The sequence below is a fragment of the Theobroma cacao genome, chromosome 1, assembly GCF_000208745.1.
Source record: "Theobroma cacao cultivar B97-61/B2 chromosome 1, Criollo_cocoa_genome_V2, whole genome shotgun sequence".
In the NCBI taxonomy this organism is placed as follows: domain Eukaryota; kingdom Viridiplantae; phylum Streptophyta; class Magnoliopsida; order Malvales; family Malvaceae; genus Theobroma; species Theobroma cacao.
The window spans coordinates 34,071,143-34,092,302 of record NC_030850.1 but is presented as its reverse complement, the minus strand read 5'-3'; the positions used below and the strand labels follow the sequence as shown (position 1 = coordinate 34,092,302).

Genomic DNA, 21,160 nt, shown 5'->3' with positions numbered 1-21,160 from the left:
GGTTTTTAAAATCATTTGCAATTAACTCCATAAATCTCTATAATAATACTTAACAGGCTGAATGTCGCATTAGCGGAACAATTAATTAACATTATAACTTGATATTAGTAGGCCACAAAAATCTTTTGAAGTACAAGTAGGAGCAATTGTTAAATATACAGCTTTGCCTACTCTTTACGCTAAGGTTTCTTTCCTCCATGAGAAAGCTTTATACTACGTTATAATGTATTCTTTCCTCATTTTCCTCTAATGACACATCACTTTGTCTACATTCTTTCTCAATTTACTTGCACAACATGATTAAAGCTTCCAGCATGAAAGCCGTACAGCCTTGTTCTTTTTTCTAAAGACAATAAATAAAGGTATATATCGCTATAGCTAATTTAACTTTGCTTAGAAGACGGCAATTCATTGATAGCAAAGACAGTAAATGGAAAACAGATCTGAAAAAAAAAATGAAAATCCATAATTAAAAATAGTAACCGGCGAGGATGACATCTGGGCCCCGAGGGTACTAAATTTGAACGAGCCCTGGGGACGCTTGGTGCTCTTCTTTTGAGTGCACGGTTGTCAAGGTTGATATGACGTGGCTCTGACATGGAATCATTAGTTAACGTAACGTCCTCACGTTCTGGCCATAAGCAAAATAGGAAAATTCATTTTTTAGGTAATTTCCAGATTAATAAAAAAAACAGAAGGGTTTGTTTCATTTCCAGATTTAGGCTGATTTTCCACGCTTGTGAGACACAGGCGCTCCTTCAAAATCCAAGACCAACCAGCTGTTATTTTCCCGACAAAGGCTCCATGGAGTCCCAGAAGTTGAGCTGCTCCATTCACTTTACTCTCGTGCCTTATTTGCAAAACACACAAAGCTCTATCTTAAATTAGAATATTCGTAAATTCTAAAGTATATTCCCTTTTTTATTACATGGTAGTGGTTTAAGAAGAAATTGATGATGGAGATCACATTGCCGGCCTGTTAAGGAAACGATTATTATTATTTTTTTCCTTACAAGGTGTGAAATGTATAAGTTTAGAGGACCAGCTTGTTTATGGTTTTCTTTTTTTGGTTCAAATGTATTGCCTTTTATATTCATTTCCTTGATATGTACAAATTCAATTTTCTTTTTATATTTTTGGAAAATATCTACTCATTTATCTTTGTATTATTGCGTTTTATCACAATTGATGCGTGCACATTTGGAACGTCATGCTCACCCCTTAAAGTCATATCTGATAGTCTAATTTATTCGAGTTTGACATATCCTGAGATGCTAATGGAAGCAACTTGCATTGAATATCGGAAAGAAAGAAAGAAGAAGTAAAAGAAATTATTACAGCCAATAAAAAGTTATGCTCATACCAAAACGATTCATTATTTTGCTCTTCTTGATGGGGACACCGTTCTCTTCTTCCTTGACTTTTCACATGAAAGAATCATTCATCCGTACGCATTTATGGTTACCAAAACCAAAAAATAATAACAATAATAATAATATTGTTTAAGTGAAAAATAATTCTGTCATGAGAAATTTCTTATCAATCAGACATTGAATACATGCCAAATTATCGGTAAAATTTATATTACGAATTGCGTTAATAAAAGATAAAATATATCTTAAATTTATAAATAAGATGCTCATTCACTTAATGGATAGACACATTTGTTGAATTAAAACTATGAAATTTATCTAATTTTTTGTTGATATAGTATACTCTTTAGAGATATCAAGATGAAGGTATGTCCAAATAAAGGTAATTTTCTCTTATTTGCATGTGGAAGAGTAATATAATGAAAATATCACATGCTTGAATAAGATAAGATATGCCAATTTTTTGAACTATATATATAAAATATTTACAATAATTATTAAATTAATAAATAATTTTTTTTGAAATAAAAACAGAAGTGGGAGACAACTATATTAGTACTCTGTTTATTTTCATAAAATATTATAATCTTTTTCAGTTTTCACTGTATGCCTTTTCAAACTTTATGTTGAGTGGTTCAAAAGGAGGAAGAAAAGAAATGGAGAAATATTGCCTGTCAATTGGCTAACAGGGCAGTGTTTGTCTCCATAAACCCACATGCGATACGACCTCCAAAAGCTCCTGCACCGTTCCCCAAAATATCTTCACGGTGTTATTAGCAATTAATAACCTGCAACGCGGCCTACTTTACATCCCTGTGCCCTACGGCCTACCCTATCAAAGAGCCCTTCACTGACATATGGCCCACAGATCTTGTCCAGAAAAAAAAACAAAGATTGTGGAGTACTATAATTCTGAAGTTGGTAAAAATATAAATGACTTGGGATTCAATATTTTAACCTTTCCGTTGTCGTGGTATGAAACGACTACCTAACGGCTGATGATGAACCGCGTGGGCTTCGCTGTCAAACTCAATCTAAATCTCTCCCTTTGTGCGCTGTAAATCATAAATAGCCTCGTAAAAGTAGTCACAAACCAGAACACCAAAGAGGGGTAGAACATAGATAAACGTTGAGAGAGAGATAGGAGGGGGGGGGTGAGTTATTCGATCAAAATCAAATCAAATCAGAATCCCGGTTAGGAGGGGTGTGTTCTGTTGAACAAGCCAACCCCGTTTTGAAAAATAAGAAACATCAAAGATCAGGCGGGGTTTTCTTGGTTTGATTCGTATATGGTTTTAAACCATCTCCCCTTTTGAAGAACAACGTTTTGTTTTGGCTCAATGGAGTGTGAGAAGAAATATATTACCGCTGAAGAGCTGAAAGAACACAACAAGCCTGGAGATTTGTGGATCTCTATCCAGGGTAAAGTTTACAATGTTTCAGGTTGGGCTAAGGAGCATCCTGGTGGGGAAATCCCGCTCTTGAATTTGGCTGGCCAAGATGTTACTGATGCGTTTATTGCGTATCACCCGGGAACTGCCTGGAAATATCTTGACAAGTTATTCACGGGGTATTATCTCAAAGATTTCAAGGTCTCGGAGGTATCCAAGGATTATAGAAGGCTTGTCTCGGAGTTTGCCAAAACTGGTATGTTTGAAAAGAAAGGTCATGTGGCCCTTTTCTCGTTAACGTCTGTAGCTCTAATGTTTCTCGTTGTTCTTTATGGTGTTTTGAGATGCGAAAGTGTATGGGCTCATCTGGGTTCAGCCATGTTGTTGGGTTTGCTTTGGATGCAAAGCGCCTATGTTGGTCATGATTCTGGTCATTACCAGGTAATGGCTAGCCGTGGTTACAACAAGCTCGCTCAGATTGTTTCTGGGAATTGTTTAACCGGAATTAGCATTGCCTGGTGGAAATGGACTCACAATGCACACCACATTGCCTGCAACAGCCTGGATTACGACCCTGATCTTCAGCACATTCCAGTCCTTGCAGTATCTTCACGTTTCTTCGATTCAATGACGTCTTACTTTTATGGAAGGAAGTTGAAGTTTGATCCTTTTGCAAGGTTCCTGATCAGTTACCAGCATTGGACATTTTATCCTGTTATGTGTGTGGCAAGGGTCAACTTGTATCTACAAACATTCTTGCTATTGTTTTCAAATCGGAAAGTCCCAGATAGAGCTTTGAATATAATGGGGATCCTTATATTCTGGACTTGGTTCCCTCTCCTGGTTTCATGTCTACCAAATTGGCCAGAGAGGATCATGTTTGTTCTTGCCAGCTTTGCTGTTACATCCATTCAACATGTTCAATTCTGTTTGAACCATTTCGCAGCAAATGTATATGTTGGACCTCCAAATGGCAATGACTGGTTCGAGAAGCAGACAGGTGGAACATTGGATATTTCCTGCTCTTCCTGGATGGATTGGTTCTTTGGTGGTCTGCAGTTCCAGCTAGAGCACCATTTGTTCCCGAGGTTGCCCCGATGCCAATTGAGGAAGGTTTCTCCGATAGTGAGGGATCTCTGCAAGAAGCACAACTTGCCTTACAGGAGTCTGTCTTTCTGGGAGGCCAATCGATGGACTATTAGGACTCTCAGAACTGCAGCCCTGCAGGCCCGGGACCTGACCAACCCTGTTCCTAAGAATTTGTTGTGGGAAGCTGTTAACACTCATGGCTGAGGATCTGTTTCTTTCTTGGCCTGGCGTATTTTTCTCGGGGTATCGAAATTCAATTTCTTTTGTGTCCAGTGTTTAGGATGAAACATAGGTTGCTTCTTAGCACAATCAGAGTTTTATCGTTTATCTGCTCTTCTCTTCTTTCATATACGATTCAGATATTCTTGAATTCTTTGCTGGTCTATTTTTCTGTTAATCTCAATGAGCAAAGGGCGTTTTTAACCTCTCTCCTTTTGCTTTTGGCTTGAGCCTTGGCTGTAGTTCTTTCCATGCCACAAGGTTTCTCATTTTTCCCTATACTTGATTTTTGGATCTTGATCAATCTTCGTTAGTATACCTACGACCAACAAAATACAGTATAATAATAAGCAAGAACAAACACAGTGCGAGGGTTGGGTATCGTGGTACGCGACGCTGAAGCAGTTGTGCAAGGGAAATGGGTTTCAACTTCAAGGGCTATGCGCTAGGAATTATGAAGAAATTGAAGATTGCGCAGCACCAGACCTCTCTCCAGTTGGTTCATTTTCTTGCTCTCTCTCCAATTGGTTCATTTTCCTGATGTAAACCGTGTCCTTTGTTACTGCTCATTATCTTGAATGAAATTATTTTCTTTAAAAAAAAAATGAATTTAGTTTTTCTTTAATGTAATTATAAATTTGTTTCATAAACATAGCAATAGCATTTAAACCTATCCAAACGTGAAAAGCACTCGTAAACTAAGCCCACACTACATCAGTCTCACATAATATTCTTCCTAGTTGTAGTTGCTACAATTATTTTTCTATTTTGCCCCACCTTTTAAAAGTTTTTATATATAGTATTTTATTGAGGTGAAATTAATCAATATTGGACGGACGGCATGTTTCTTATTAGAACAAAAAAAGTAATATTCTCTTTCTTGGGTGAAGAAAATTCTCCTTTTGTTTTTGGTGAATAGAGGTACATAGAAAGAAAATAAACTCTTCCAAAACTCCTTTCCTCTGTGTGTTTCTCTTTTTGCACATAAAAATCGTCAACATCATGTATTCTGTTTTTAGGCATTTTCCACAAAGCTAATCCAGTAATCTGTAAGCATGTAAAAGGGAGAACAAAATGAATTAGACAGATTCCACCCCAGTTGTTTGATACTGGTTTCCTTACCTTTTATTTTTTTCCTCTTTGGCAGTTTGATTGTGCTTACTATTTTGTCGGATTGGAACCATTTAATACAGTTTTCCCATTGTATTTGTATATAGTATTGATAATAATGGCATGACGCTGCAATGCTATTTGTAGTTTTTAACTTGTCACATGCATGGGTATACATGATTATGACATAATTTTTGCTACATAAAAAAAATTCACATTAACAAATAAAAGTGAAAAAAAATTGCTGAAACTAATATCAATTTAATTTTTGATAAAAACTAATTCCAATTTTAAATATGGTTAATAATAAGATAATTGAGATATTACATTATTATAATATAAAAATGCACAAAAAGATATGCAATTTTTTTTTTTTTTGAGCAAGGACGAACAATTTATATTTTGAGCGAAGAAGAACAAATTAATATTTTTTTTCCTTTATTGGAACGGGCCGCATTTGTATATTAAACCTGCTAAATGGTTCATATTCTTAAGTCAAATGGCCTAGAATTTTTAAATTGTTTCTTTAAATTTTCATGTAGGGAATGACAAATGGAGAAAGGGTCCAATAGATAATGGGGGTCAAAATAGGCCCAAAATAAGCCCAAAGCTCAATAAAGGTTCATCAGTTTGACCCGACGAAGGATTCAGATCAAATTCTCACGTCCCATGACATATCCATGAGATTGGCTCGAAATCATCAGATTTTTTTTTTATTTTCGTTTTAATTTTGAGTTTCATTCTGAATTAAGTTTCAAATCAAGAATAACTATCTTGATGTTTTCTTTATATATATTTTACATTGTTCTTGATTTGTTTTTATTATAACTAGCATTGATTGGAAATATCTCCAATGGAAACAAGAAAAATAAAAAGAAAATAATTTATCATTTTATTCAGCATATTGTTCTTAATATGTTATGAAATTATTACAAATATCATACAATTTTGGATTGCTATTTGCATTGCTTTTGGAAAGGTTTTTTTAAGAAATGTGATATTGATATGTGAACTTGTCTATGAGCAATAATTTTTTGAATACGAGTTCTTACAAACAACAATGACTATAAATTTCTAAAAAACAACAAAAAATGAGTAGGAGCGGAACTCTTAAACAAGTTTTATAAAACAAATGAGATTGATGTCAATGCTGCAAATAATAAACTTTTTTTTTTCTTATTCAACCAAAACTTCGAAGATTATCTTGAACTTGCTCAATCATTTCGAACAAAACTTACTAACCAACTCCATTTTACTCAAGTGGCGTGTATAATTATTAGAATCCCCATTTTACTCCTTAGTACAGTATGTAATAACTGGAATGATTCATTTTTACTTCTAAGTGCAGTGTGTAATTACTAGAATGAGTTGTTTTTTGAGTTTTTGGAGAATAATTTGGATAAGTTTCATGGCTTCATATTTCAGTTTTTAAAATATTAGACTATGGACAGGATTTTGAATTCAAAGTGAAAGATGCAAAAAAGGATTTATGGTAAGGTTGATACAACTCAAATATTTGATTTGTTTGATAAAGATTTATTTAATGCAACAGGATAATTATATTTTCTAGCATCAACCGATAAGATTTTGTATTGAAACATCTGACAAGTTGAGAATTATTGTTCTAGGTTAATCCGTCATGTTTTAGTTCTCATCTTATATTTAAATAGGGGAATATTGTGTTTTACTTTGATATTTGAATGCAGCTATGTGAAAAATTTTATATAGTAATTAGAGGTTCATGTAAGAAAAAAAAACCTAATTTGAGAGGAAAATTGAATGATTGCCCTACTTATTTTTCATTCATTCTATTTCAATGGATGTTGTTGAAAGGTTGTTGACACTCACACACTAAGAAAGGGGAAGAGGAAGTCAATGAAAGTTGTTGATAGGTTGTTGACACTCACACAATAAGAAAAGGGGAAAGGAAGTCACTAAGAATGTGATAAGACTCTTTTTCAAATGACTTTTTTTTCTTGTGTTTTTTCTTGCATGACATTTGTATTTATATTACTCAAAAGAGGATTCTAGACTCAAATATTAGATTCAAAAGATTTTTCTAGATTCATGAATAATAAGTTTATAAATATATTAATAACAACTAATATTAATATAGATTCATGAATATTTAGGTTCATAAACACATTAATAAGATCAAATTTCAAGATAAATATCTTGCAATTCTCGGCCTTAAATTTGAACCTTTTAGAATTCCAATAATATACCTTAAGTTCTGAAAGCTATCATTCTTGAAGGAATTTGTAAAAGATTAACAACTTGATGCATAGACTTCACATACTCTAACTCAACTTCCTTCTTAGTAATGCATTATTGAATATAATAATACATTGTGTCGATATGCTTGCTTCGATCAAGAAACACTTGTGGCATATTTGGTTCACTGGAAAGAATAGAATAGGAATATAATAGCCATTCCAAAGGAATATAATAGAGGAAGAATAGTTATTATGTAGATTGGTTCATGAGAATGGAATAAGATAAAAATTGCTATTATTACTTATTCTATTATTTGGCTGGCAGGAATAATTTTAAGAATGGTTAAGAAATAATGAGTAAATGATAAAAATACCCTTTATTAAAATTTAAAGATTTTTTAATTAAAAAATAAAAAAAAACTATGATAAGAAATAAATACTCTTTATTAAAATTAAAGAATTTATTTTGTTAAAAGATAAAAATATTCTGAGCAATAAAATCAAAATAACTTTTACTATAATTAAATAATATTTTCACCAAAATACAAACATATTTTTATTATAATTTAATAATATTTTGTATTAGAAGATAATTAAACTTTTTATTATAATTAAATAATATTTAATATTAAAATATAAAATATATTCTTCATTAAATTTAAATAATACTAAATAATATTCTTTGTTACATTTATTATATTCAAATAATAATATTAAGTAATATGCTTTATAATATTTATTATAGTGAAATAATATTAATATATTAAATAATATTTAAATATTTTCATTTCCTTTTTTTTGAAAATGAAGTAAAAATTTTTGTATCTTTTGTGCTTTAGGGAGAGGAGTGAGGAAGAGAAAAAAAAAAATAGGTTTAGTATTTTTTATAAGGTAATTTTTTAAATTGTAAAAGGGTATATTTATCTAATCAACTTTTTTTTCTTATTCCCAATAATTTGGAATAGCTATTATCAATGAGGGCCTTGGTAATGGCTATTCAGGTTTTTCTTGGAATAGTTATTCTGAAGAATAACCATTATATTGAACAAAATACAACTTTATCTCAAGAATGAGAATATGAGAGAAATGGTTGTTCCATTCCTCCCAACCAAGCATGCCCTTGATTCTTTGCGAAAGCTTGAGTCATCTTATTGTCAATCATGATTTTTGTAGCATCTGTTTGCTTCAAGTGAAGTTACTTTAACAATCTTCTCAACCATATGACAAAGCAAATGTAAGAGATGATTGCACACCACGAAATTGTATTTCTCGAAAGGAATATAAAACCAATTATTATGAAGATTTCTTGTAAATCACTATTATAATAATCCTTCAATTTGAAATAGAGGATGAATAAAAAATCCCATAGTAAATAATAGCTTTAATTTAACATAGTATCCTCTTCATCATGTGTAATTTGTTAGGATTCTTCATGTAACAACTCATAATCCCAACGGCAAATAAGATTTCAAGTCTTGTGCAAGTCAAGTATCTTCAACAAGACTTGAACATAATTGAATCGATCTTCTTGATTTTGGACAATTTTGTTCGAAATTTCATGGTTGTTAATAGATTTACTTAAATTCCCAAAAAAATAATACATGAGTTTCATGCCACTTGTCTCAAATCCTTGAGTCATAATCTTCTTGAAATCTTCAAATATTTTTAAATTTTTTCTTATAAAAATAAGATTATCTACATAAATACAAAAGAATAAGAAATCTTAAAGTATATATTTAAAAAAACCTCTAATTATTTACAGAAATTCAAATAAATCTTTATATGTTTATTGTATTCAATTAAGTTTTTATATTTTTATTTTAAATCAAATAAACGTTTATAACTAATGATTGACTTAGTTATAATGTCATTTGTCATTCTATGTTATTGATATTAACATAATATATTAACATGTCATAACGAATGATGACGCGAAACGATAACTTGATTATATCGTATTTTTCACTATTGATGTATCGCGTTAACACCAAATAGACAAAAAATGATAATAAATATTTTAATTAATAACAATTAATCAACTACTAATTATAAGAGTTTATATGACTTAATATAAAAATATTAAGACTTTATTAAATAAAAAAATTAAATTTTCTTAAATAATTTAAAAAAATTTTAAACATTAAGTTAAAAGTTTTTTATTTTACATAAAAGGATATGAAATTAGGCTAGCCCATAAAGTCTTTAAGGGCCGTAACCAATAATCTGGATTTAATTCGATTATCTTATTTATCCGAAACTCCTCCAATCACAGTTGACTGACTGACTGAAAATGAAACGGACTAATTATTTTGCAAATAAAAATATAAAACTCATTTATCCAAAACTATTCTCTTCGGCTTTTCACAGTTTCTCGCTAGCCACGCAAACCTATCCTGGAAACTTCCTACTTTATTCTGTAGAAGAAAAAATGGCAATTCATACCCTTTCGTTCTTCTAATTCACGTTCTCCTGCTGTAAAATTTCCTCTGGAATCCTACCTCTAGATGGCATTTCTCTTACATTCACCTGAAATTTGCACCGCCTCTGCAAAAATTTTCTCTAACCCTAACCATAGCCCTAAATTCCTCAAGAGCCTCACCATCTCGAAGAATGATGACGAGAAAATTTGGTCGAAGGCTAAGGTTAAATTTGGTCTAAAAGATGTTGGAGCTATGGTTTCAGGTTCGAATAAAAGCTTGAGGTTGCACGGACAATTTTCGGCTCCAGTGAAGCGAGGATCGAAGCCGAGTAAAGAGGAAGAGGAGAAGCAGAATTATTACGTTAACATGGGGTACGCAATTCGGACTTTGAGAGAGGAGTTCCCAGACCTCTTTTACAGGGAGCTCAGTTTCGATATTTACAGGTTCGAATTCAATTCTTTTTTTTTTCCTTCTTATTTTTGTATTCCCATATGTTATTTGATCGCTTTGAAATGGAGGGAAGAGTAGATAATCGTATAGAATAATTCAAATATTTTAAAGTTCACTTGGCTTCAAATATTGAAAATTTTGCATCAATTGAGTGGAATAGTGCCCAAGATATAATCTTTTGTTCCTTAGCAACTAAAATGATTAAGTACTGTTGGTTTTTGAATTCTAATGGTTAGAGGTTAAAAGCAACGCCATAAGTTTGTATATAGCCCATATCCATGCGCTCTAAGCTTATGTTTTTGATGGAGTGGCTTGTTATTGGATTTTCTTTAAGTGTTGCTTTTGGTCTGAATGTTGATTGTTGAGTGTGTATGTGCAAGGGAGAAACTTCGGCTCTTAGCTAGGACCTAGAAGTTAGCCTGCTCTGTGATGCATGTTCATGTGATGCTGATGGTTGGCAAAGTTATGCTGTATATGCATAATATCCTATATTGCCGTGCAGCAGTCTTTGTTAGTGCAAAACAGCTTGCTTGAAGTCATATGCATTTCTATGTGACACTTGTGTAAGGGAAGGAGAGAAAGTTCGCTTATTAGGTTATTTTATTTAGTAGATTATTTGCCTTCAGCTCTTATGGTCTTATCATCTTCATCATCATTAAATTTTATACAAAGCATGTGCTTGGTCGTTTTGCATTCTGTCCATCTTTAATACTTCATATTCTGACAAGTTACTTCTCCTCTGTTTAGGGATGATATTGTATTTAAAGATCCTCTCAATACTTTCATTGGAATTGACAATTACAAGTCAATCTTCTGGGCACTGCGATTCCATGGGAGGATATTTTTCAAGGCTCTCTGGCTTGAGATTGTTGGTGTATGGCAGCCTGTGGAGAATGTCATAATGGTTCGCTGGACTGTCCATGGCATTCCACGAGTCCCATGGGAGAGCCGTGGTCGATTTGATGGCACTTCTGAATACAAACTAGACAAGAATGGTAAAATCTTTGAGCACCGAGTTGACAATATTGCTTTGAATTCGCCCCCAAAATTTCATGTGCTAGCCGTGGAGGATATAATCCGAACCATTGGTTGCCCCTCAACACCAAGGCCAACTTACTTTGAGATTTCATCATCTTCATCTTCACAGAGGACATAGTAACAGCAAGGCTGTTTCCAAATTTTGGTATATAGTGTGTGTCATGGTTGAGTAAGCATTGAGCAATAGCTTGAGATAAGTCTCAATGTGTAAAGCTTGCTTTAGATCACACAGCAAGCACTCGTTACCGCTTGGCTTGTATCTGGTTGGTAGCATCGGGAATTATGACTATATTCTCGTGTTATGACCTCAAACAATATAATGCAACATTGTCCAATATTTGTATAATTTTGTACAGTGCAAGTTTGGTGTAAGTAGTTGTAGCCATAATTGACTATCTTCGTGATCAAGATAGAGTGAAAGCAGCAATAGTAAATACTAAGATCTGAATGTTGTTTAACTGAGTTTCTGAAGGTGAATTATACTCTGGGTCCATTAACTTCTTCTGGAAAAGTTTCAGGTAATCTTCTTTCCCGGCTCTAAAGCAGCCTTTTGAAGGTGAAAAAGTTGAAATGTCATTAGCGTAGTTGTTTCATGATCACAGGTGCATTATCTAGTTGATTTCGATAATTATGTCATTTAAAAAAGAAAAAAAAAACAGAAGAGGAGCAGGCATACACCATGTGATAATTCCACTTAAAGAAATTGCATATAATCTAGGGATCCTTTCTCTTTTCAAATAAACAAAATTACTTCCACCACTACTACTATATGCCAGCTGGAGCTTCACACCGATGCCTGATGCAAAAATCCATAAATATCTGAGACGAAAAGCTATATTCCATAAGAGCCACCCACCTTTCCTCCTAAGTCCCACAACCATCAGTTGTTTATTATGGTAAATTCACAACCATCATTGCACCATGATTAATAGCGTTGGCCATGGGCCTAACTCCCACGTCGAATTTATATAAATTTCAGTCAATAGCTTTTCATTTTTTCGGAAAAAGGGAAAAAATGAATTGCTAATATTCGATAAAAATCTAAAAATCCAACTTCACTTCAATTGACAGCTTTCAGTTGACCAGCTCTCACACCACCCGCGGGGCAAAACCGTCCTCTTAAATCCATTTCTTTCGAAAACGACAACCTCCGTTAGCTATTGTAATATTATTTTAATAAAATAAAATAAACCACCGAATGGAGTGAAGTCTGTCAACTACCACATTAAACGCACGCAGAGGCACAGTCATCAGAGAGAGAGAGGGAGACGCTTTGCAATTAAATACAACAGTAACTCCCCCCTTCAAAAAGAAAAAGAAGTTGTAAAGTCATTTTCCCTTGCTATTAACTCCAAAAATTCTTAAACAAATCTTCGGAATTGCTTCTACTTCACTTTTCTTTCATATTTCTACTTTCTCTCCCAAGTTTGCTTAGCTATCCACCAAAAACCTAACCTCCCCCCACCCCTTAAATCTCTCCATTAGTCTAACTCTTTCATCGTTTAATAACTGCACTGCACTTCACCTTTTTATTTCTTTTTGGGAATTCTTGTGCGTTCTTGAATTTTCTTCTTTTTTTTTTTTTATGGTTTTAAGATTTAGGGGTCTGGAAAATTTTTGTTGTCGAAATTTATAAGAGGAGGTGACCGCAATGGAAGTGGAGTTTCCCAGGCCTGAAAATCCCGCCATGACGTTCGACGAGGTCTCCATGGAGCGTAGCAAGAACTTCGTCAAAGCATTGCAGGTTCATTTCTTGATTACGAGTCTTTATCTTTTGGGACCAGATCTGGTTAATTTTTTAAAATTTGATTAATTTTTTATTTTTGTCCCGTTTTAGTGACTGTTTGACTTCGAAGTCATTGCTAGATTGCTGACGCCTAATGTGCTCGAGAGAAGATGAACTGAAAATGGCTTTTGTTTGGCTAGGAAATTTGTTTGTGTGTGTGTGTGTTTTACCTTTTCTTTTTTGTTCTTTTGGCGTCTTAATAAGCAGAGTTGACGGTTTAGTACTGAAGACCTTAGCATTTATGACTAAGTTAAGAGTTAGATAGGTTACAAAGCGAGAAACTAGAGTTATAGCAATGAATGAATCTATGCTAAGTTAGATATTGCTTCAATTCGCTAGAAAATACAATTTGGTGAGTAGGGTATAGGCTTATGTTTTTCATTGAAGAACAATGATTTCTTCATTTCCATTTCTGAGGTTCCAGCCGTACTATCACTGAAGTAGAAATTGAATTGAATTGATGAGGTAATGAAAGAGCTCTTTCTGAGATTGTTATGTTCTATAATGTAAGAATATTATATTAAAAGAAAATTGGAAAGTGCATGCATCTGATAATCTGAATGTATAGTCAGTTCCAGACCTTTTTATATGTGTGAATATATGCAAAAGTTGAGAGCTCTATTTGGTTTGCTAACTTGACCTCGGTGTTGATTTCAAAGCCTGTTTTTGTGAATTTTTGGGCTTATGTGGTTCAAAAGCTTTCCAGCATCTCATTGTTACACAACTTGAGAATTTATCCCTATGCCTTTCTGCAGGAGCTCAAGAACTTAAGGCCTCAGCTCTACTCAGCTGCAGAATACTGCGAAAAGTCATATCTCCAGAGTGAGCAGAAACAGATGTAAGGCTGTGTATTTCACTGCATAAAATGTTGGTTAGTTCATTCATTGTTTTTTGACAGCCTTTTCATTTTCATGCTAGCAATAGGATGAGTGACTTTACAACATGATTGACTTACACAAGAAGCAAGCAATGGCTTGCCTCTATGATGTTTCTTATATCAAGCTTGCATGCTTATGCGTTGTATTTGTTTGGGTTACTTGCATCCTTTCTCTTCTCATAATGCAACTCCTTTTCTTTGTGGATACATCCATTAGGGTACTGGACAACCTGAAAGATTATGCTGTACGGGCTCTTGTTAATGCTGTTGATCACCTTGGCACTGTGGCTTACAAGTTAACTGATCTTCTTGAGCAGCAAACATTGGAAGTGTCAACCATGGAGCTAAAGGCATCTTGTTTAAATCAGGTAATCTCTTTGCACTCCTCTGGTTCTCTGGTTTACTATGCTAGTACAAGAACAATATCGAATGGATGGGCCTGAACTTATTTAGTTTGTTAATATTAGCAACTTCTTATGTGCCAAACATATACGGATAAAGAAGGTCTCAGGCAGCAGCAGTTGTTGGCATTTATCCCAAGACACCACAAGCACTATATTTTACCAAGTAAGAGTAGTTGATAGAAGCCTTTGTTTTTCTGGAAGCTAGTCAGTGGGTAAAAATTTTAGCATGCTTCTCATTCCCTTTCCTTTTTCCTGTTTGTTGGTTTTTTTCCTTTGTAATTCCTCTAAGCCAGATTCTGTCAATAAGAAGGTACATTTTAGTCCACACATACAGACAGATCCTAGGCAAAACTATTTCCAGGCAAAATCTCGTCTTCAGCCTTCAGGTATAAGGTCTCTAAGTAGGCAGGGAGTCTTTTATTTTTAGTTGTTCACTGCATTGTTTACAATACTTTCTCTTAGGAAGAAGTTGAATATCATGTTACTTACTAAATGTTTTAAGTATAGGTACTCCTGCATCAAAAACTCTTTCATGGCACTTAGCCTCAGAAACCAAGTCTACTTTGAAAGGGACTTCACAACCTTTGGCAAGGTTAGTTTGGCCAAACAGTTCATTGTTTGATGGATAATTGTATTTTCCTTTCAGTGTAGTTCTTCTAATCTTCTACTGAGAGCAAGAAGTAATTGACATTGCTTACATGCAGCAATGAAATCTCAAAACCTTCAGGCAGCAGTTCTGAGGTTTTCCAGTTATTGGGTATGTGTATTAGATCAGCAGCTCATATCATTGTTGTTATATGATAAAAGAGTCAGCTCATGATTAGGCTTTGTATGACAAGACTTGTATTTTGACTGTAATTCTTGCAGAAAATGGAGATAATACGAAGGCAAACTCTTCAGCAGCACCTTTTCCTGCTTCTAATGCATTTGTGCCAACATTGGGTATCACACATAGGGTAATGTTTCAAACTACAAGAATACAGACGGACATGTTTGTCATCCTTTCAATTGATGCTTCTTGGTTAAAACAAGAGTTGATGGATGGCTTTTCTTTTCTGTTCATTTGTAATTTCTGGAAAATGTTTTTTGGAATTTATAACTTTTATTCCGTACTCAAGTCATTTTCTAGGAACCAACTTCTGCTCCAAGTGGCCTTGTTTCATATCTTCAGATCTTGAGTGCCTGTGTGGTTAATATAGGCATCTGCATCAGCATGGATACTTTTGAGTACCTGCTTGTCTTTATATTACTTGCGAATGCAGATTTCTGATTAAGAGATTATATACCCTCTTTTTGGTACAAATCCGTCTCAGGTGGATATTCCTTTAGTTGTTGCATGTTTATGAAAAAGTACTGTTTTTGCAGGAGTTGGAGGGTTCCAAACCTTTGACGGCGTTCAGGTCATTTGACAACCCAAAGCATGAGATTATACGTGCACCTGTTAGAAGCAGAAGTATGCTGTCAGCTTTCTTTGCCAAACAGAAAGCACCGAAGCTAAAGGCTGGATATGTTGCATAAATCTTTACCAAACAAGCCAATGGCGCCATTATGTAAATCTCTCCCTTATGCGGATGGAGTTGCCTGTAATTATCTCCCTTGTTTGTCGTTCCGTAGTTGATTCCTTCATTAGTAGTTTTAACAGTTGCTCAAGATGAAATTTTCTTTTCTCTTTTTTCATCTCAGTTCTCTTATTTGGGTTTTTAATAATGAGCAATATGTATAAAATATCTGATAACGAAGGTGAGTAACATCTTCCACCCTCTCAATAATTACTTCAGCCTTCATCAATGAGCCTATAAATTGATTCATTGCAGGTTATCTTCTAGCTTACTTTTTTCTTGTGATATGCCTGTGTTTGAGTGGAAAAAGATAATTTCAAGTTGATGCTTCTTAATTTACCAAGAATGGCCATAATTTTTCCATTAAAATGAATTGTAATTCATGATGGTGATTGATGATTGTAGTCATAATTTTTTGTTGCAAATCTAAGGTAAGTTACTAATTGGATCTAGTAACAGAAATTATAAGATATATTTATTATTATTATTATTATTTTATAACAATATAATTTTTTTTAATTAGAAGAAGAGAGATTTGAATATTAGATTATCACAATTTCTTTTATTCAAATTTTTGATATTTTCATTAAAACCACGCATCATAATTCAAACTCACTTCATAAGTTAAGATTAAATCAACATAATTGAAAGGAGTTGCCATAAGCTTTAATACAAATTACAACTATTGGAATTCAAACAACATGAAATTTAAAATTTAAATTATGTGATTTAAAAAATTTTAAATTTGAATTATTAATAATGATTAATTTCATTTTTATATAAATCTTAATAAAATATAATAATAATAATAATAATGTGACATAAGAGGAAAAGTTACAGCTGTAAACTTGTCATAAAACATTTCAGGGATAATGATTCATATCTGGAATTTAGAATAATTTTTAAGTCACACTCAAGTTATTATTATTATAATCAAAAGGCCGAACCAACGAACAATAAAATGCCAAATCACAAACTTCTCCCATCGAAATGAAAAAATGCCAAAAACTGTCAATTAAAATCAACCAAAGATTGACACGAAGAAGACATCCGAAAAGATTTTTTTTTTAAATCACTTTTAAGATTCCATTTTACTGAAAAAATGAAAGGTCAATCCAAAATAAATTTAACTAAAAAATGATAAACCCATGTGTCGTTACATTCATTGCATTTAGATGTCCTGATAATAATGACCCCTAAAAAGGCGGTAAAACCCGCATACTGTTATAATGAACAGAATTCGGACTCAACAACGACAACCCGACCCACAATCATTCCTCTGTTGCTGTTTGTTTCTACCACAAAGCTATCGTCTTCATAGTTACAGATCCGATCTCAAAACAGAACACTTTTCCTTAAACCCAAACTCCCACTCCTTCACTCACTCCTACGCGTTTCTCTTTGTTTCTGATTGAACTCTTCTTCTTACATGTAAATTTACATAAACTTGTTCGTTTCTGATCTTTGTTATTTCCAGCAACAATGTCAGCATTCTTGCACCAACGACCCATCCACAACCCGTTCTCAAACGCCTACCCAATCTCCCCACGTCCTTCATCAGCCTTTCAAAGACCCATTTCGATCTTCAGCCCAACCGGCCTAATTATTCTTCTCTCTCTCATGGTAATCCTCGGAGTATTCTTGCCCTGGTCGGGAATGCCCCAATCCATGTTCTCTAACTCAATAAAGGCCTCTTCTCTTTCCAAATGGCGAGACTACACTTTAGCCGAAGCGGCATCGTTCGTTGCCAAAAACGGCACAGTAATCGTCTGCGCCGTGAGCCAACCTTATTTACCTTTTCTCAACAATTGGTTGATTAGTATTACCAGGCAAAAGCACCAAGACAAAGTGCTTGTAATAGCTGAAGATTACGCTACGCTTTATAAGGTTAATGAGAAGTGGCCTGGTCATGCCGTATTGGTCCCGCCTGCACCTGATTCACAAACTGCCCATAAATTTGGCTCTCAGGTACAATTCCTGTATTTCATATATGAGTTTTGTTTGCTTTCAACTTTTTAAAAATGATGTTGATCGGTTGCTTGGTTCAGGGATTCTTCAATTTTACTTCCAGGCGGCCTCGGCATTTGTTGCAAATTTTGGAGCTTGGGTATAATGTTATGTATAATGATGTCGATATGGTGTGGTTGGGTGACCCCTTTCGTTATTTGGAAGGAAATCATGATGTTTACTTCACTGATGACATGGCTGTGGTATGTTGTCTTTATAGTTTTAATCTGTTTTGCTTTAAACCCTGAATCCAGTGTTAGTCCATTTGGTAAGGCAGGTTGCTTTAAACCCTGAATCAGGGTGAGCCATTTGGTAAGGAAGGAGAGGAGTCCTCTCCTTATCGATCTTTGTCGGGAGCCTTTTGGGAATAAAATCCTAAATGTAGAGAGTGAGTCTTTAAGATCTTTGGAAGGGATTAGAAGCAAGCGGTACCTCAGATACCATTGACTGTATTACAGAATAAAAAAAAAAAACAGGCTCACTGTCATCTTTGGAATGGTAGAGCATAGGACTAGGATTGAAAGCACTCAATGTTTGTAAAATGTGTTATGCAAGAATTTTCAAAATATTCATTAAGATTAAGCAATTCTACTAGATTTTAAGAAAGTAATGAACTTTGGCTTATCTTAAGCAATTCTATTGTCACCAAGATTAATCTATGAATGCTGGTTAAATGTAATCTATGCGATGCAAGGCTATGTTATTTCTTTCTTTTCTTTTTGTGGAAATTGTGGAGTAGCAGTAAAAATAAAGTAGAGAATGGAAGATTATATCCTGTAATTTAACCTAATGGTCACCCATGACCCCCTGAATCCAGGCTACCCTAAACTAGCAATATTTTGCTGCCACTGCTGCTTTTCTCGTAAAATTGCTTCATTCTTCTTCTTTTTGGTTGATCAGGTGAAGCCTCCAAACCATTCCCATGATTTGCCACCTCCAGGGAAAAAGGGTCGCACTTACATATGTAGTTGCATGATTTTCCTGCGTCCCACGGATGGAGCAAAATTAGTTATGAAGGAATGGATTGAGGAGCTTCAAGCTCAGCCGTGGTCCAAAGCAAAGAAAGCAAATGATCAGCCTGCTTTTAACTGGGCACTAAACAGAACTGCTGGACAGGTTTGTTTTTCACCTTCATGTCATTACTATTTCTGGGTTGTAGTGCATGCCTAATAGTTCTGATATGTTTATTTCCTTTTTATTCATTTGTTAAGTGGAAATTTTGTGCCATATTTTCATGTTTCCCTATATTGCCTTGACACATACCTTTAAGGCTAGTGGCTAACTCTTCAGGGTTCTCACAATATGCCTTACCAGTTCTTAATATCATATCCAGAAAAGCATTGTTAATTGATGTACCTCTCTGATTCGCACTAGGCATAGTGTTTTTATGTTCAAAAATAAATTCTCAGTCGTGTTATTTAAGTTGCTTCTTTTGGTAACCTGTAACATGGAAATTTGGCTCATCATAATGCTAAGGAAACATCTATGGCTAATTCCGTCTGAGGGTTATTTAGAAATTTCTTTTGCCTCTTTGTCCTACTTTCCAGAGGTCACATAAACAATCAGGCAGCCCCTTTCGTTTCTGATCCAATGCAAATTGTTGTTTCTCATTTTGGGCATGTAAAGACTCTTGGGTGTGAAATCTGTGCTTCTATGACGCTTCTCTCTGATATTCATAAATTGATAGTATGTGATCAAATATTAGATATTTCTAGAAGTGAGACTTCACTTTCTGATTATTATACATTGATGATATTTTCTGCAGGTGGATCTCTGCCTGCTTCCCCAGACAGCATTCCCAACAGGTGGATTATACTTCAAGAACCAGACATGGGTGCAGGAAACCAAGGGAACGCATGTCATAATTCATAATAATTATATCACTGGTTTTGAGAAGAAGATCAAGCGCTTCCGCGATTATGGCCTTTGGTTGGTTGATGATCATTTCCTTGAGTCCCCACTAGGCAGATTATGAAAAAGTTGGAAGACTTTATGACTATTGTCTGCAGAACCAATTACAACCTTAACGACCATTGTAAGTGGTGGAGCATACCAGGTGGATCAGCTTCCTTCCTTATCATCTGCTTCTATGCTCTCATATGAACATGGATCCTTAGCAGCTGACAGTGCAGATGGACATGGATCTTTAGCAGCTAGCAATGCTCATTTCTCAGCAACGTTTACATTTAAATAGGGTACAATCAGAACAAAGTCCAAATATTTATTGACTATTCTAACATTCTTTCTAGACCTGAAGAATCAATCCGCTTTTGTTACAATGTTTTTCCTTGACATGATGCAAATAGTAAGATTTGTTCTTTGTATAAAATCTGTATCTCAGCTAGCAACTCTCAATCATTACAAATAATTCCTTGATAGATTTGACAAATGGTACAATGTTATCTTGGTTAATAACTGGCCAGAGCTCGGAACGAGTGCTACAGGGAAGGGGCACAAAAAATATTTTAACAGAGTAGTGTGCGCTGTCTTTGATTGACTGAATCAAGAAGCTGCTATTGCGTCACACTCACGTTTGTTGACAACGGCATTGAAGCAAATCATTTTCTCTTTATTCTAATCAACACGAGATCTGGTTGTTAAACATAGTTCGAATGCCTTGTTTCCCAAGGAGTTCCGTGGCTTTTCTCATTGTTCTGTCCAAAAACCGAACTGATTGCTGAAAATAGTTACATCTAACACGTGAACTCATATTCTGATTGCTAAAATAGTAAAAATTGAATGTCTCCAAACTTGCAATCTGCGTTTGCCTGGAGTTCGGGAGCCAATTATCCTGACCGTTGGACTACAAAAGCTTAGTTTGTGAAAGTCAAAAAAGTGTCGGTCAGCCATAAATCTGTATCAGAGATACAGTCGGAAGCTATTACCACCTTTTCTTCTTTTATTAATCTATATCTATAAACTATAGATAATTCATCTATTAGTCTATATCTATAAACTAATATTTATCTATATATCTATATCTATAACCTATAATTATAATAATAAACATCAAAGTACGGATGTATATAAAATTTTGTATTGACGGAAAAAGATATATTATTTACTTTTATTTTTAAATTATCATTTTGAATAATGAGTTTTACATGATGTATAGATAATAATTTTAATTTCATTAAATCGCTTTCGTCAGAAAATATTTTATTTGATTTAGAGTTATTTATTCATTATATTATTAGATTGTAGTTATACCAAACATTTGT

The 21,160-nt window shown here is 34.1% G+C and overlaps 4 protein-coding genes across 4 annotated transcripts; all 4 read left to right on the top strand.

The window, feature by feature from the left end:
* On the top strand, nucleotides 2,454-4,302 carry LOC18614052 (delta(8)-fatty-acid desaturase 2). The gene has a single exon (XM_018114009.1). It carries the CDS (start codon nucleotides 2,714-2,716, stop codon nucleotides 4,055-4,057), a length of 1,344 nt encoding a protein of 447 aa, XP_017969498.1. The 5' UTR covers nucleotides 2,454-2,713; the 3' UTR covers nucleotides 4,058-4,302.
* Nucleotides 9,744-11,768, top strand: LOC18614051. Its single transcript, XM_007051611.2, has 2 exons — nucleotides 9,744-10,261; nucleotides 11,016-11,768. The coding sequence occupies exons 1-2, from the start codon at nucleotides 9,903-9,905 to the stop codon at nucleotides 11,422-11,424; spliced, it is 768 nt and encodes a 255-aa protein (XP_007051673.2). The 5' UTR covers nucleotides 9,744-9,902; the 3' UTR covers nucleotides 11,425-11,768.
* Nucleotides 12,591-16,191, top strand: LOC18614050 (protein ABIL1). The gene is made up of 9 exons (XM_007051609.2): nucleotides 12,591-13,050; nucleotides 13,848-13,930; nucleotides 14,187-14,337; nucleotides 14,437-14,536; nucleotides 14,667-14,759; nucleotides 14,881-14,965; nucleotides 15,078-15,130; nucleotides 15,241-15,329; nucleotides 15,739-16,191. Exons 1-9 carry the CDS (start codon nucleotides 12,958-12,960, stop codon nucleotides 15,889-15,891), a joined length of 900 nt encoding a protein of 299 aa, XP_007051671.1. The 5' UTR covers nucleotides 12,591-12,957; the 3' UTR covers nucleotides 15,892-16,191.
* LOC18614049 (UDP-D-xylose:L-fucose alpha-1,3-D-xylosyltransferase MGP4) lies at nucleotides 17,415-20,317 on the top strand. Its single transcript, XM_007051607.2, has 4 exons — nucleotides 17,415-17,900; nucleotides 17,981-18,142; nucleotides 18,840-19,055; nucleotides 19,705-20,317. The coding sequence occupies exons 1-4, from the start codon at nucleotides 17,415-17,417 to the stop codon at nucleotides 19,912-19,914; spliced, it is 1,074 nt and encodes a 357-aa protein (XP_007051669.1). The 3' UTR covers nucleotides 19,915-20,317.

Bases quoted from the DNA above. Each gene is read 5' to 3' on its own strand.
- LOC18614049 (XM_007051607.2), top strand. From the start codon at position 17,415: ATGTCAGCATTCTTGCACCAACGACCCATCCACAACCCGTTCTCAAAC. The intron at 18,143-18,839 runs GTATGTTGTCTT...TTGGTTGATCAG, and splicing joins TCACTGATGACATGGCTGTG to GTGAAGCCTCCAAACCATTC. The intron at 19,056-19,704 runs GTTTGTTTTTCA...TATTTTCTGCAG, and splicing joins TAAACAGAACTGCTGGACAG to GTGGATCTCTGCCTGCTTCC.
- LOC18614052 (XM_018114009.1), top strand. From the start codon at position 2,714: ATGGAGTGTGAGAAGAAATATATTACCGCTGAAGAGCTGAAAGAACAC.
- LOC18614050 (XM_007051609.2), top strand. From the start codon at position 12,958: ATGGAAGTGGAGTTTCCCAGGCCTGAAAATCCCGCCATGACGTTCGAC. The intron at 13,051-13,847 runs GTTCATTTCTTG...GCCTTTCTGCAG, and splicing joins ACTTCGTCAAAGCATTGCAG to GAGCTCAAGAACTTAAGGCC. The intron at 14,338-14,436 runs GTAATCTCTTTG...TGTTAATATTAG, and splicing joins AGGCATCTTGTTTAAATCAG to CAACTTCTTATGTGCCAAAC.
- LOC18614051 (XM_007051611.2), top strand. From the start codon at position 9,903: ATGGCATTTCTCTTACATTCACCTGAAATTTGCACCGCCTCTGCAAAA. The intron at 10,262-11,015 runs GTTCGAATTCAA...TCCTCTGTTTAG, and splicing joins CTCAGTTTCGATATTTACAG to GGATGATATTGTATTTAAAG.